The sequence below is a fragment of the Lycorma delicatula genome, chromosome 8 (assembly GCF_047948215.1).
Source record: "Lycorma delicatula isolate Av1 chromosome 8, ASM4794821v1, whole genome shotgun sequence".
NCBI lineage: Eukaryota > Metazoa > Arthropoda > Insecta > Hemiptera > Fulgoridae > Lycorma > Lycorma delicatula.
In genome coordinates, this window is record NC_134462.1 from 80,651,241 (window position 1) to 80,664,365 (window position 13,125).

At 26.8% G+C, this 13,125-nt stretch overlaps 1 protein-coding gene across 3 annotated transcripts in view; it reads right to left on the minus strand.

Moving 5' to 3' along the window:
• The window catches only part of whd (carnitine O-palmitoyltransferase whd), a 147,092-nt gene that overhangs the window by 23,510 nt on the left and 110,457 nt on the right, over positions 1-13,125 (minus strand). Inside the window, exons 8-12 of one of the 3 annotated variants that reach the window (XM_075372886.1) lie at positions 11,244-11,448; positions 8,471-8,578; positions 6,721-6,746; positions 2,105-2,182; positions 249-311 (exon numbers count right to left, since the gene is read on the minus strand). In XM_075372886.1, the coding sequence (XP_075229001.1) occupies positions 249-311; positions 2,105-2,182; positions 6,721-6,746; positions 8,471-8,578; positions 11,244-11,448 (480 nt within the window). The remainder of the gene's footprint in view (positions 1-248; positions 312-2,104; positions 2,183-6,720; positions 6,747-8,470; positions 8,579-11,243; positions 11,449-13,125) is intronic. The other 2 variants (XM_075372888.1, XM_075372887.1) reach the window with 2 other exon arrangements.

A 13,125-nucleotide genomic window follows, 5' to 3' on the forward strand; every position in this document is an offset into this window, starting at 1 on the left:
AGATATTAAACAAATCAATTTTTCAAACTTGTAAAAAAGGGAATCCAACAATATTTCACTGTGATAATCGTAGACCATTCTGTTCAACTTTAAAGATAATTTTAAACCGAGTAAAAGTTTATCATCATTGATTGTACAAACACTTGATTTAAAAACTGAATTAAATGATTATGTGTAAATAATTAACATTTACATAAGATTAATTAACAATTCCTCAGTCTTTAGATGAGAACATTTTTATTATTTACCCATCTTCAAGATCAGCAGCCAAGATGTGTTCCCACAAGTGGCCCATGACTGGAGCGTCTGCCCTGCACCAGATAATCAGAAAAATAGGAAATAAGAGTAAACAGGTTGTAGGGTAAACCAAGGTAAGGAAAGAGCCAGGTAATAATAAAACCACAGGTAAATAAATAAATGATAGGATGTGATGCGGTAAACACAGTTCACCAACATTCAACGAATGTGAAAAATAATAACTGAAAATAAAATAAAAATAACAAATTATAATGGTGTCTTTGTGGTAAATGTTACATTACGTGGTGAAAACAAAATAAAATTAATATGCAAATAGCTATCTTAAGTATCTACAACAAAAAAAAATCTACAAATAATATGCTAAAAAATTGTGTGCTACATTATCTTTGATGCCAGAAAAATGGCATTTTACCTGAATGTTGTTAAATCTTTTTAATATAAAAAAAAATCAGTATACATCTCTACATTAGACTGTTATTCTTATAATTATTCTATAAATCTTTTTTTTAATGAAAGGTATCAAATTAGTTTGAGAAGTTAAAATTTTCAAAAAACCTTTGTAAAAAACGAATAATATAGCAAATTAAAATTTTTCTACACAATTTTATCAAGAACTCATCTCATAACAAAATACACATCGTTAATATTTTTAAAAATACATAAAGAATACAATTTTTACTTCAACTTTAACCATATATGACTCAATAAATAAGTTCCATAATTTCAACGAAATTTTTTTAAAAAAACAAGTAGTTAAAATGTGTACTTCTAACTTTACCATTACTAATTTTCAAATTCTTTCATCCATTTGGTGATGGTAGATGTTATAAAAAAATTAACATCTCCTCTCTGAATTGGTATATCAAAACAATCTTTCTTTTAGATTATAAAACAATTTTATAATAGCAATCAAAAATGTAGTAACATAAAACTATTTTTTATGATATATATATATATATTTATAGTTCCTTGGTAGGTATGATTCTGGTTTTATGGATCCATTAAACCAGAATCTCATACCTACCAAGAAAATAGTAATGTAATCTATAAACATATTCTATAAATAGATATATTTTCTTTATTAATTTCTCTGCAACCATTAGTTCAAAATTACAAATAGCTTATAAATCTTTTTATATTTTTTATTGTAAATTATTGAAAAAAATTATTTACATAATGATAACTCAGAACTGATTTATTTTAAAAGCCTATACCTGAAGTAATGAATAAAGCAAGCTGCAAATACGTGGATCAAAGAGAGATGTATGGAGTTTAACATAATACTGAATATTTTCTAGAATAAGTTTAATACCCAGTTATAGGTAAGAAAAAGCAGATTCAAAAAATATTTTTTCCATATGTTTATAAAAAAGATACATACACATTTCTTGTTATTTAAATGAATTCTTAATAAAATAATTTTAATTTTGTACATCATATGGTTTTTTACAATGGTTAGTTTGTAAATTATAATAGCTCTAAAACTAGTGATTTTTTTCATCGGTTTAACTATAATCAAACTGAATAAAATACGTTTTAAATTGTATTACAAATTTAAATTTAATAGAAAAAAGAATTAAAGTGTTTATTCTGGAACTAAAAAAAGAAGAAAAAATTAAAACAATTTACATTTCATACAATTTACTACGTTTTTAAAAATTGAAGTTTCATTAATGAAATATACTGAAAATGCATGATTAACCACAACCAAATGAAATAAAAATAAAAAAGCAGAAAATATGAGCGCAGCAATAAAGAAAATTAGTGAGATAGATACAGTTTATTTTTACATCAAATATACATGAAACAAGGTTTTTGTGTGCAATTAATAGATAATATTAATTACCCTATATTATTTGTAATGTTACTTGCTTCATCACACACGATGTATTCCCAGAGATGAGACATAACAGCTGCGTCTGCCCTGGGACATTTATAGAATAATACTCAAAAATAACAACAAAAAAAAGTTTATTATAATCATAATTGATTCATACCAGGTACTTTAATATTCATATATTTTTTTAAATAACTTAGTATTCTATAACAATAAAAAACTACAATCTATTTGATAAGACTTACGGTAAATTATGAATCTAAAACTATTAACAATAAAAAGTAATTATTTTTAAATAAAAGTTTGTTAATAATCATAATATAAGAGTTAAAATGTGTAAAAACTGTTCCCAAAGGTTATTTATTCAAATGATTTTTAACCCTAAAAGTGGTAGTAGTACAGTTCCATTCACTGGCAGGCACACCACTAAAATATTTGTATCACATACTATTCTTACATACCAAAATGAATGTGCATTAATAAGTGAACATCACACAGTTGTGATGTTATATAATCCTATGTTCAAATTTTATATCCTGTTTCTTATAACTGTACCTAGTAATTTATTATTTTATATTCATAAAGATATTAAAATTTGATCTAACTGATGTGATGATGTAACATGTCATCACTAAATATTAAACACTGCTAGATTCAAAGCACTTTTTAGTGCACATCCAATACCTCAAAGCAGATAAGCCCCCATGACAGTTGCATTATTCCACGTTTAAAACATACCTATTATAATGATATGTATATTTTCTTTAAAAACAATTATGAACTCTGAAACCATCAAAAAAACTTGAGATAACAAATTATAAAATTTTTTGTGCTAGCTTCATAAAACTATTTTTAAATTTAACCAGATATAGAAAAAGCATTGGAATGCATCCCATAAGTATAATTTATTTTAAAAACGTCATCTGTATAACAACACAAAAATTCAGGGATTATTCAGAAAGTAAGGTATATTTGGCTGCAATACATTTAAAACACAATTTTTTTAAAAAATTAATTTGATACAATGAAATTTAATTCATTTTTCAACACAATCATACGTTAAATTTAAATATTTAATAAATCACTTAACTAGTTCTTCTACTCCATAGTTACACAAATACATTGTTAGTTTTATCAGCCAAAAAGTGGCATTTTTTACTTAATCATTGCTTTTAAACTGATTGCAGCCTACAAATTCTTTAACTTAAGAAAAAATTAATATCACTGTGGGCCTGATGAGGGTTTTACAGTGGATGCTTGTACTTACCCAAATGTTTTCAGTACCGAGCTACAAAGTTACTGCAACTCAGTCCAGTAATTATGAAATAAATAAAAAAAATAGATTACAAACTTTGTAATCTATCTTACTGCAGAATACAATACTTGCTTTGTAGTGGAACTAGGAAAATAGTCTTTCCCAGGTTTTGTAACAACAGAGCTTATCTTTAATAAGCCTATGAATTTATAATGGCATGAAATCAAATAGTAAAGGCCTTTCTGGCCCAAAAAAAGTTTCACCATCACTTTTAACATTCTAAGAACCTCCTTAATTTGCTTCAGTTCTAAGGGAATTACTGAATGATTCGATTACTGGCGCTCACTTTCTGTAGTTTTATGACAGATCCATACTTAAATACAAGTAGCAATAGGAATAAGAAACTCATTCCCTCACTTACATCAATCATGAAATATCAAGGTCAATTCACTTTTTCCCATTAACTTTTTCTTATCTAATTTAAACAGTAGTCCAGGAACCCAACTGGCACAAATATTTTTGTATCATGAGCATTCAATGACAATCCTGTATAGGAGAAAGGTTAAAATCAGAGGAATGTGACTTATCAGAACCTTATCGGACCTTATGAATTATGTAGCCCATTTTTTCTTTGATTCTTCCATTCCAAGAAATGATCAATCATTCCTTCTATAAAATTGAAGGACTCCTTAATTTTCTCATATTTCACTCATTCATAATCTCCTCATCACCGTACATTTTCCTTATATCCCATTAAATATCTAGACTGAATCTACTTTGCATTTATAAAGAGGATCACCCTTTAAATTTCACATTTGATAAGGATTTTTTTAATGTGTTTAATAGGCTCAGAAAACAAAAATAATATACTTACCGAGGATTAATTATTTTTTCACACTCTGAACAATGAATACTATGAATAAATTAATTATTTAATATTCTTAACAATGGATATTAATAACACAATCATAAAACTTGTGAGCTAACACTACTGACCATGGATGGAAGATTAATGCATAAACATTTTTTCAATACATTCTTTACTTTCTTATGCTCCTTTTATATCTCCTCTGGTCTGATGCCATTTCAGTGTAACCATAGCCTGATTGGTGAGTAAAAATAAAATATATAAAAACTAAATGAGTATTATTTTATTAAAGGAAAGTATTTTTCTTTCAAGGTAAAATTTGTATAACTGTTGAAAGAAACAAGTAAGAAACACATAATTCTGAATATTTAGGAAAACTGGTGATATTTTGTCAAGAAGTTGGCAGCTATCCTCTAGAACACCTTGAGCAACATTATAAAAATATGTTTTATTAACAATTAAAATAAGTAGACTGTATCCTAACACATGAATCTTTATTTGATCCAACTGACTGTAATGATAAAAATACATTAATTCTGTAAAATAAAAAGTATTATAACATACAATTGTGGAAAAGAAGTATTATTTTCAATTAACTATGGATTGTATTAACACTTGAGGTTAATTTTTCAAGCTTGACAGATTTTATGTAGTTCAAGAATGTAAGATATAGATTTATGATAAATAACTTATAACACTGAAGATACATAAAAAACGTTTTTTTCAAGATGTTGTCATGAATTAACTTTAATTACTTCTAGATAAATTTGCAAAATTCAGAATATCTACTTTTTAATGAACCATACATTCAAATACAAGATAAAATATCTATATAAAAGATAAGTACATGAGTCATATGAAAAAAAAAAATCGTATTACCAATACTCACTTAATGAGCAAATAATAATTAAAATTTATTTGGCTAATACTCTAAGTTCAATTTTTTTTTTAAATATTAGAATAAATTACTTATCACCCAAAACTTAAATTAATTTCCAATTGCCTCAACTTTTTGATAAATTTAAAGCTAGTTTTCTTTTAAAAGGAATTTTAGCCAAATTTAACTCAACATACCTTTGAAACTCAAAACAAGATATTTATGAAACAATATAGAAAATGCCTTAACACTGAATAAATGTTTTGTAGGTTAATGCATGAATAGTTGGAGAGACCATCTTAACAATGTATTGGTCACATTACACCTACAGAATTTTAAGTAGCAGACAGAAAAATGTAAACACTGAATTGAAAATTGGGTATCCATCTTGAACATCTATGAGCCATCGAAGTATATGATTTTGTCTTCTCGATAGTCTTATTATACAAATATACGGACAAAAATAATAAAATAAAGAGATAAAAACTGGATTATGAATAAATTATAAAAAAAGGAAAAAATACACAGATGGCTCAATGAAACTGGACCGCAATCAGCACAGGCTCTAGATAAAATACTTATATTATATATATGAGTAAAAAGAGAAGAAAGTGCACTAACCAACTATTAACATGATTATATTTCAACATCCTTCTGGCTGCAAGCCCAATTACAGACACAGTCATTTGTTTTAATTTTTTAAACAAAAATTATAAACAAATGTTTAACTACAGAATTGTCAAAGCGCTGAGATTACCCTTAAAAATGCAAATGTTCTTTTAGCATAATTAGTTTAGTTTTAAGTTATGTTCGATAAGTGATGGATTTTTATCTTTTTCATTTCAAATTACAGTTTAAGTTAATATTAACGCAAACACCATAATAAATAAAAAATGTTTAACAGGAATGCTATCATTAATAAAATACTTTAGCAGAAATTTACAGAAAATTATTAATTTGCTAAAATCTCCAAATCACATATTTAAAATAGCACTGACTAAAGTGTTAATATTATAAATAACTATTAGTACTCCAGTATATATATATTAACACCTTTCTATTGGATAAATGTAAATAATCCAAACATGCATCAACATTCATATAATACTAGGTAGTAATTTAAGATTAGAAATAAAACAATAAAAAAAGTTTAATTTTATTACCAAAAGTAAAAAAAAGGATTATTCTTCACAATATTTTGGTTAATAAATATTAAATTTTAAATAATGTATTGATAAAATTAAATGTAAACTGCAACTCTAAAGAGAAATTTCTCTTTCTATAAATGCAATTATAAAAATATCTGCATTATCAGACAATACTAAATTTATTCTGATGACTTTTATCTGGTTTAAACCAAATATGTAACTTTGAACCAAAAAGGAAAAATTCAGGAACATCATCTTCTTCTATGTAAATGCACAAAAATAGTCTAACCATAAACTGACACACAATGAAAATTAAATAACTAAAATGAAAATTTTATATATACATATAATATAAAAAATATATTTATATATATATTTTATATACACACACGCACGCACGCACGCGCACGCACACACACACTGCATTCCATTATAATTGCAAGATGTTATGATTTATTAAATAAACATAATACTCACCAAGAGTGTTCAGCATTGAAACCAATCTGTAAAAATTAATAAATAATTGTGTAAATTTAAGAGTCCCTTATCCAATATTCAATCAGAACAGAAGCACACAAATTAATAAAACACAGGATTTTTTTAATTTTATTTAATAATTGAAGAAATTTTTGTAACTAAATTTTAATACTTATATATAATTACATTCTTTGTCTGTAAACTGGAGTATATTAAATAATTTTGTATACAAATTTATTGAGTTTTGTTACTGAATAAAATTTTTTACACACTTCTCATATTGTAAAGTAAGTAAGTAAGTAAGCAAGTAAAATATTGGATGCTGATTTTAGAAAATGTTCCAACCATATACTGTACATCTTTTAAAGTATATGGCACAACAAATAACCTTTATCGTAGTAGTGACTTAATTACTATTAATCCTATTTTTAAATAAATTGGTTTCTTTTCAATTTGATGAAATAGCAAGAATAGAAAAGCCTAGTCTTGTAAGTTATTATAGGTGAGGAAAATGTAAAATTTACATAAAAATAAAATTTATTATCTAAAGTGAAGATTCTGTAAGGTACACCATGAATCTGCAGGCAATGCTTGTCACACAACTTCAAACAATGCTTTCTACAGGAAAAAGTAACAAAAGATTTAGGACATTGCCAAGCAAGTGAAATATTTAAGAACTTCAGAAGCCAGAGTACTCCTGACATAATTATCAAATTGAGAATATCTGGGAAAATTAAAAATAAAAATGAAAAACTGAACTATATCACAAAAACTAATCTCATTAAATCAATATCCATAAATTATGCTAAATTATGCTACTTTTGACAAGTCTACCGATCCTGAAAATTTGAAACCATAAATACAAAGATGAGACACCAGTCCTTGTAGGCTTGAAAGTGTACTTCGTTTAAGACTACCAAGTTAAACATTAAATTTTTTGTTGTAAATAAAAAACATCATTCTCAGTTATTTTTCCCTTTACTGACACCACTGCCAATTAAATGCTTTTTCCCTTTTTTTGTTTATTTGACAGTAATGAGTGTGCAACACTTTAACTGCAAATATCAAGGCTATGTTTGTTTGTTGATATAAGCTAAGTTATATAAGCTTCGTTAAATAACAATAAATAGTTTAATGAAATTAAATAACTTTTTTTATTTAATTTTTGTGTAAATGGAATGAAATCTTATTTATTTAGTGAATTTCACACATAAGTTACCTACATGAAAAAGTCATTTTTAAAAATCGATAATTACTCAATTAATTGTCAACACCTATTCAAGAAACATATTTAAAAATAAGAAATAACAAAGTTATATTCAATAGAAAGCTCACATTCTGGTATTATTTAAACTAATAAGATTCTAGCTATTCTTAGACATATGATACTTAAGAAAAAAAAGTCAAAATTTTCTGTAAAAGTTTATCTGAATGGGTTTTGGATTAATACATATGCTATAGAAAATAAAAAACTTAAATTTTTCATTTCTCATGTAACTTTTTTTTTCAGTAGTACTTTATACAGTTTCCTTATGTAAAACAGGAAATAGTAAATTAATATTTTTAAATTTTTCCCTAAATTTTACATTGAAAACTTTTTCTGCAATCTAATAATCATTAGAAAACCATAACTATCTTAGCATTTTATGCATTACCTAAGTTTCTTTTAACTATAATATAGAAGATACAAAAAGTAACTTAAAATTTTATTGATGAACAGACTACAGAAAAAGAAATAAGATTATCTTACCCTTCCATTAGTGCTAATACAGAGAGTAAAAGACTTATCAAACCACCTATCATATCCTTTACCATGCAGTAATATGCGACCATACCTATCCAATTTATCCGGATCTACCTAAAAAAAAACAAAAAAAACATTCTATTTACAAACTTAGTATATACACTGCTTTACGTATTTAGTTCTTGATTGGCTAAAAGGAAATAGTTTTTAAATATATAATGTTTTATCACAAATAATTATACTTACACTCTGTTACATAATACAATCTCAAAACAAAATCATTCAGAAGTAAACTTTCCATTAAAAATGTTGTAATTCTTAAAAAAATTACCATAAATTCCAGCATATTAGTTGAGAACTGAAAACCAAAAATGTTTGACTAAGCTGCTAAACCTTAAATCAAACTTCTTTAATTTTTCTTGCTAATCTATTAAGATCTTAACTATTTATACTATAAATTGATTACTAATTAAACTAATTAAGATACTATTTATACAGTAAATTATTATTTTACATAAAAGAACATGAACTGAAAATAAATTTTTCATTAGTCTTTATTAGTTATACATTTACTCCATATATTACAAATTTATATATAAAACTTTCAGTTTTGCAAAATTTTATTTTATTCAGGATTATATACGAGGGCTATTCAGAAAGTAAGGAACGTTTTGGAATTTTAAAAAACCAAGTACAAGAAAAACTTTTTATTAAATACATGTGAAAGAGGGACTAAAATACTACTTTTCAACATAATCACCATACAAATTCAGGCACTTATCATAGCGGTGGACAAGCTTTGAAATTCCTGTGTCATAGAATTCTGCCGCCTGTGATCTCAACCACTCATTGACGCACCCATCTTGCACAAAATTTGTGGTAGCCTAGCTTCTGTGAAACAATTTCAAACAATAAAGTCCGTGAAACTTGTGGGAAATATAGAGAAAGCTCAGTTATTGTGAAACAGTGGTTTTCACGAATCTTTTTGTCAACTTTGGAGACCAGATCATCAGTCACAATGCTCGGACGTCCACTCTTCTCTTTATCGTGAACGTTTGTTCGGCCGTTTTTAAACTGAATGAACCACTTCCTGATAGAACTTTCACTCATTACGTTGTTCCCGTACACTTCACACAGTTCCCGATGAATTTCTATTGGTTTTAAGTTTTTTGCCAACAAAAAACGAATCACAGACTGCACCTCACAACTGGCGGGATTTTCGATTGCAGCACACATTTCAAATTTGTATATAAAAAAACGGGCAGTGTGGAGATGTTTCCGTTGTCACGGCTGGATGGTGACTGAGGTGCCGAGCACAAGCACACCAATATATACACGATTGGCGTGCGTCTGGCGGCGTCAGGTGGAAACGTTCCTTACTTTCTGAATAGCCCTCGTATTACTCCAATAGCTTACATAAGATGAAATAGCAACTAAAATGCTACTGCAACTAAAATTATTTGGGAAACCTGTTTTTATAACAACAGGCTTTTTAATCCAGAATTACCTAAAATATCATATGATTAATGCATATTACAAGAAGGATATTTTAATTTAATATTACCAATTTCTTAAAGAATAGAATGCACTGATAATTAAAATAAAATTTCCATACTCAGTTAACCAAACTCATTGGAAACATTTTTTGAAAGACTCTATTGCTACTTATATACTCCTAATGGTTTTGTTCAAAAATACTGTTTACAAAACCTTCATATTTCTTGGTGTATCTTCATCTATTAACATATATTGATTTCCTTTCATTGGTTTGGTGCTGGAGTCATATGTCACAGAATTTAGCCACAGTTATGTGCCATTAGGAGTAGTAGTAAAAAATGTTATACTGGCATGGTACTAAATAATTTGTATAATAATTTAAATGCAAAGTCACACATACCTATCCAATTGATACTTTACAGAATGTTTATCAAAGGTTTATTAAGTAAGAGTTCAAAAATAGGTCATCACTTATTTTTTAACTTCAAATAAAAGTTAATAATCATAATTTTAGCAGTAATAATTTTAAATATTAAGAATAAATGTATTATGCTGATTTATTTTTTCTAAAATCTCTTTATTCTAGTGTTTACTCCAACAACTTTTATGTAAAATGTTTAAAACATGATTGTTAAAACATTGATTGTTTATGTAAAACATAGACAATCAAAAACATACTGGTAGAGTTTTCTGGTGTTGAAGATACATCAACATATCTTGCCCACTTCAGGGCATGTGGGTAAATTAAACATAACAGTTAAATCACTGGGCAGTTTTCATTTACTCACTTTTTTCTTCTGTAAGTCAAGCCAAACAAGTTTTGTCTGATTGTGCAGAATATTTTAAACAAGACATATATAAATAATACATACATTAATTTTTCAGCCAATCATCAATAATTTTTTTTACAAACACCTTACTTCACTCCTCTTTACTATTGTATGGATTTTTTTTAAATGTACAAATAGTAATTAAAAGCAAGAATTGCACTTCATATTTTCATTAAAGCTCATTTAAAATATTAAATAAACAACTATAAAAGTAAAACATACTATTAAATGAGTGCATATAATTAAAACTGCAGGCATAAGTTGGATGAATTACATCCAACAAATTTTCAAGAATGCATACTACATATATGTATAGAAGCTTCACATTATAAACTAATTGGGACTAAAATGTGTTTAAATTAACAGACTGCTTGAAACAAACCAAACAATCCAGCCCGTGATGAACACAAATTTTTTTTAAACAAAATTAAAAAATTGAAATTACAACAAACCTCATCAAATTCATAAGGCACATCATCTAATGTGACAACAAATGCAGCCTTTTCAACAGCATCAAGACTCTGTCGATTAATACCTTTAAAAAAAAACTCCTGCCTAGAGTTTGCCCAAGCAGTTCTTTCACCAGCAGTTAAAGCTGCCAGTTGTTCTTCCCCAGTAGCAGGCAGTGATTTATCATCCAATATATGTTGCATCTGACTGTAATAAAACAAAACATCACATGAAAATAATGAATCAACATCTATTAAAATGATTATTTAATAGTTAACTACAGTAAACTGAATTATATTTTTAAAAAAGAGGTACTGTTATGGAAATTAACACAGAGTATTCCTTTTGTATTCCTTTTTTGTAGGTTAAAAAGCTACATTAAAATAATAACTGCAAGGATTCAAAAAAAAGTCGGTTGATATGATGAATGTGGAACAGTACAATTTCACAAAGTGATAATTAAACAGCAGCTTGAGAAAAGACAAGATTATATTCTTATAATTCAGAAATCTATCTTGTTTTAATCAACTTGAGAAAATGTCTGACGATGTAGATCAGACTATTGTAGGAAGGGCTAAAGAGTTTATATGAAAATATTACAATCAAATAACTTTTTAAAGTAGTGTTCCAGAAGTTTGAAAAGGTGTCCTTATCCCCTGTTCTTTTTAATTTATAATTAGATGATCTAATAGTCTTATGGATATGATGTGCACTACTTGGTGTAGATTTAGAAGATGATAAATATCTAAATATAATCCTCAATACAGATGACATGATTGTAATGGGGGAAAGTGAGGATGAACTTGAGTTGGGTGTATATAAGTTGTATAAATTAACAGAAAGTTACGATTCAGTGATTTCTGCATTTGAAATCAAGCTGTTGACATTCAATGATGATGAATCTGCAAGATCTAAAATTGTGATTTCGAAAGATATTGGAACAGTCCAACAAGTTCATTATTTAGGTTCCAACCTTTCTTTTTCATAATAATATGATAGCAATAAAAAGAAATTAAAAATTCTACTGGCATTAAAATTTGAAAATGCATGAAAACTAAGTCTTAAATAAAACAGTGGCCATTCTTACTCTTCTCCATGTAAGATATGGGTGTTTAGGAAAAATGATTTGAGCCAACTGTTGTCTACAGAAATGTTCTTTCTCAAAAGTTTAAAGGAGGTTACTTAATCGATAAGTTATGAAATGAAACAATTTAAGAATATTTAAATATTTATGCTATCATGATAAGATTCAAGATACTAGATAGAACTAAGTTCAGTATCTTTACTATATGGATAAAAAATATCCAAAGATTGCTCTAAATTTTGCACTTAAAGAGATGGAAGCAAATACAGAGAATGAAAAAATGGTGGGAGCCAGAAAGGTGGAAGACCTATAGTATGAAGCAATAGGTCTTTAAGTGCTAATTGTTTAATTATATAATTTTTCTAAGTTTTTTTTCTGTAAACTATTCAGTTTACATATAATATGTAGACTAAATATACATATAACACAATATTTATACTGCAAAGAAATAAAATGCCTAAGTAGTTGATATTTTGTATTATCTGTATGATTTTTGTCTTTGATTTTTGTTTTTTGTCTTATCTGTATGTCTGCATATATATCATACACAATGATGTAAACTACATTAATTCATATTTTAATGATTGTATTTGCATGCGTGCGCGAGTTTTGAATAGGTCAAGGTGAAAGTATATATGAAAGTATGAATACATATATACATACGTACATAAAACATTGTAATCAATAAAATAAATACGTGCTGACTTCTTTGCAGTATTACATGAGTTTCACACAATAAAATAAAAAAACAAAATATATTTACTTATTGAAAAAATTATAATGTAATGTTTATAAAATAA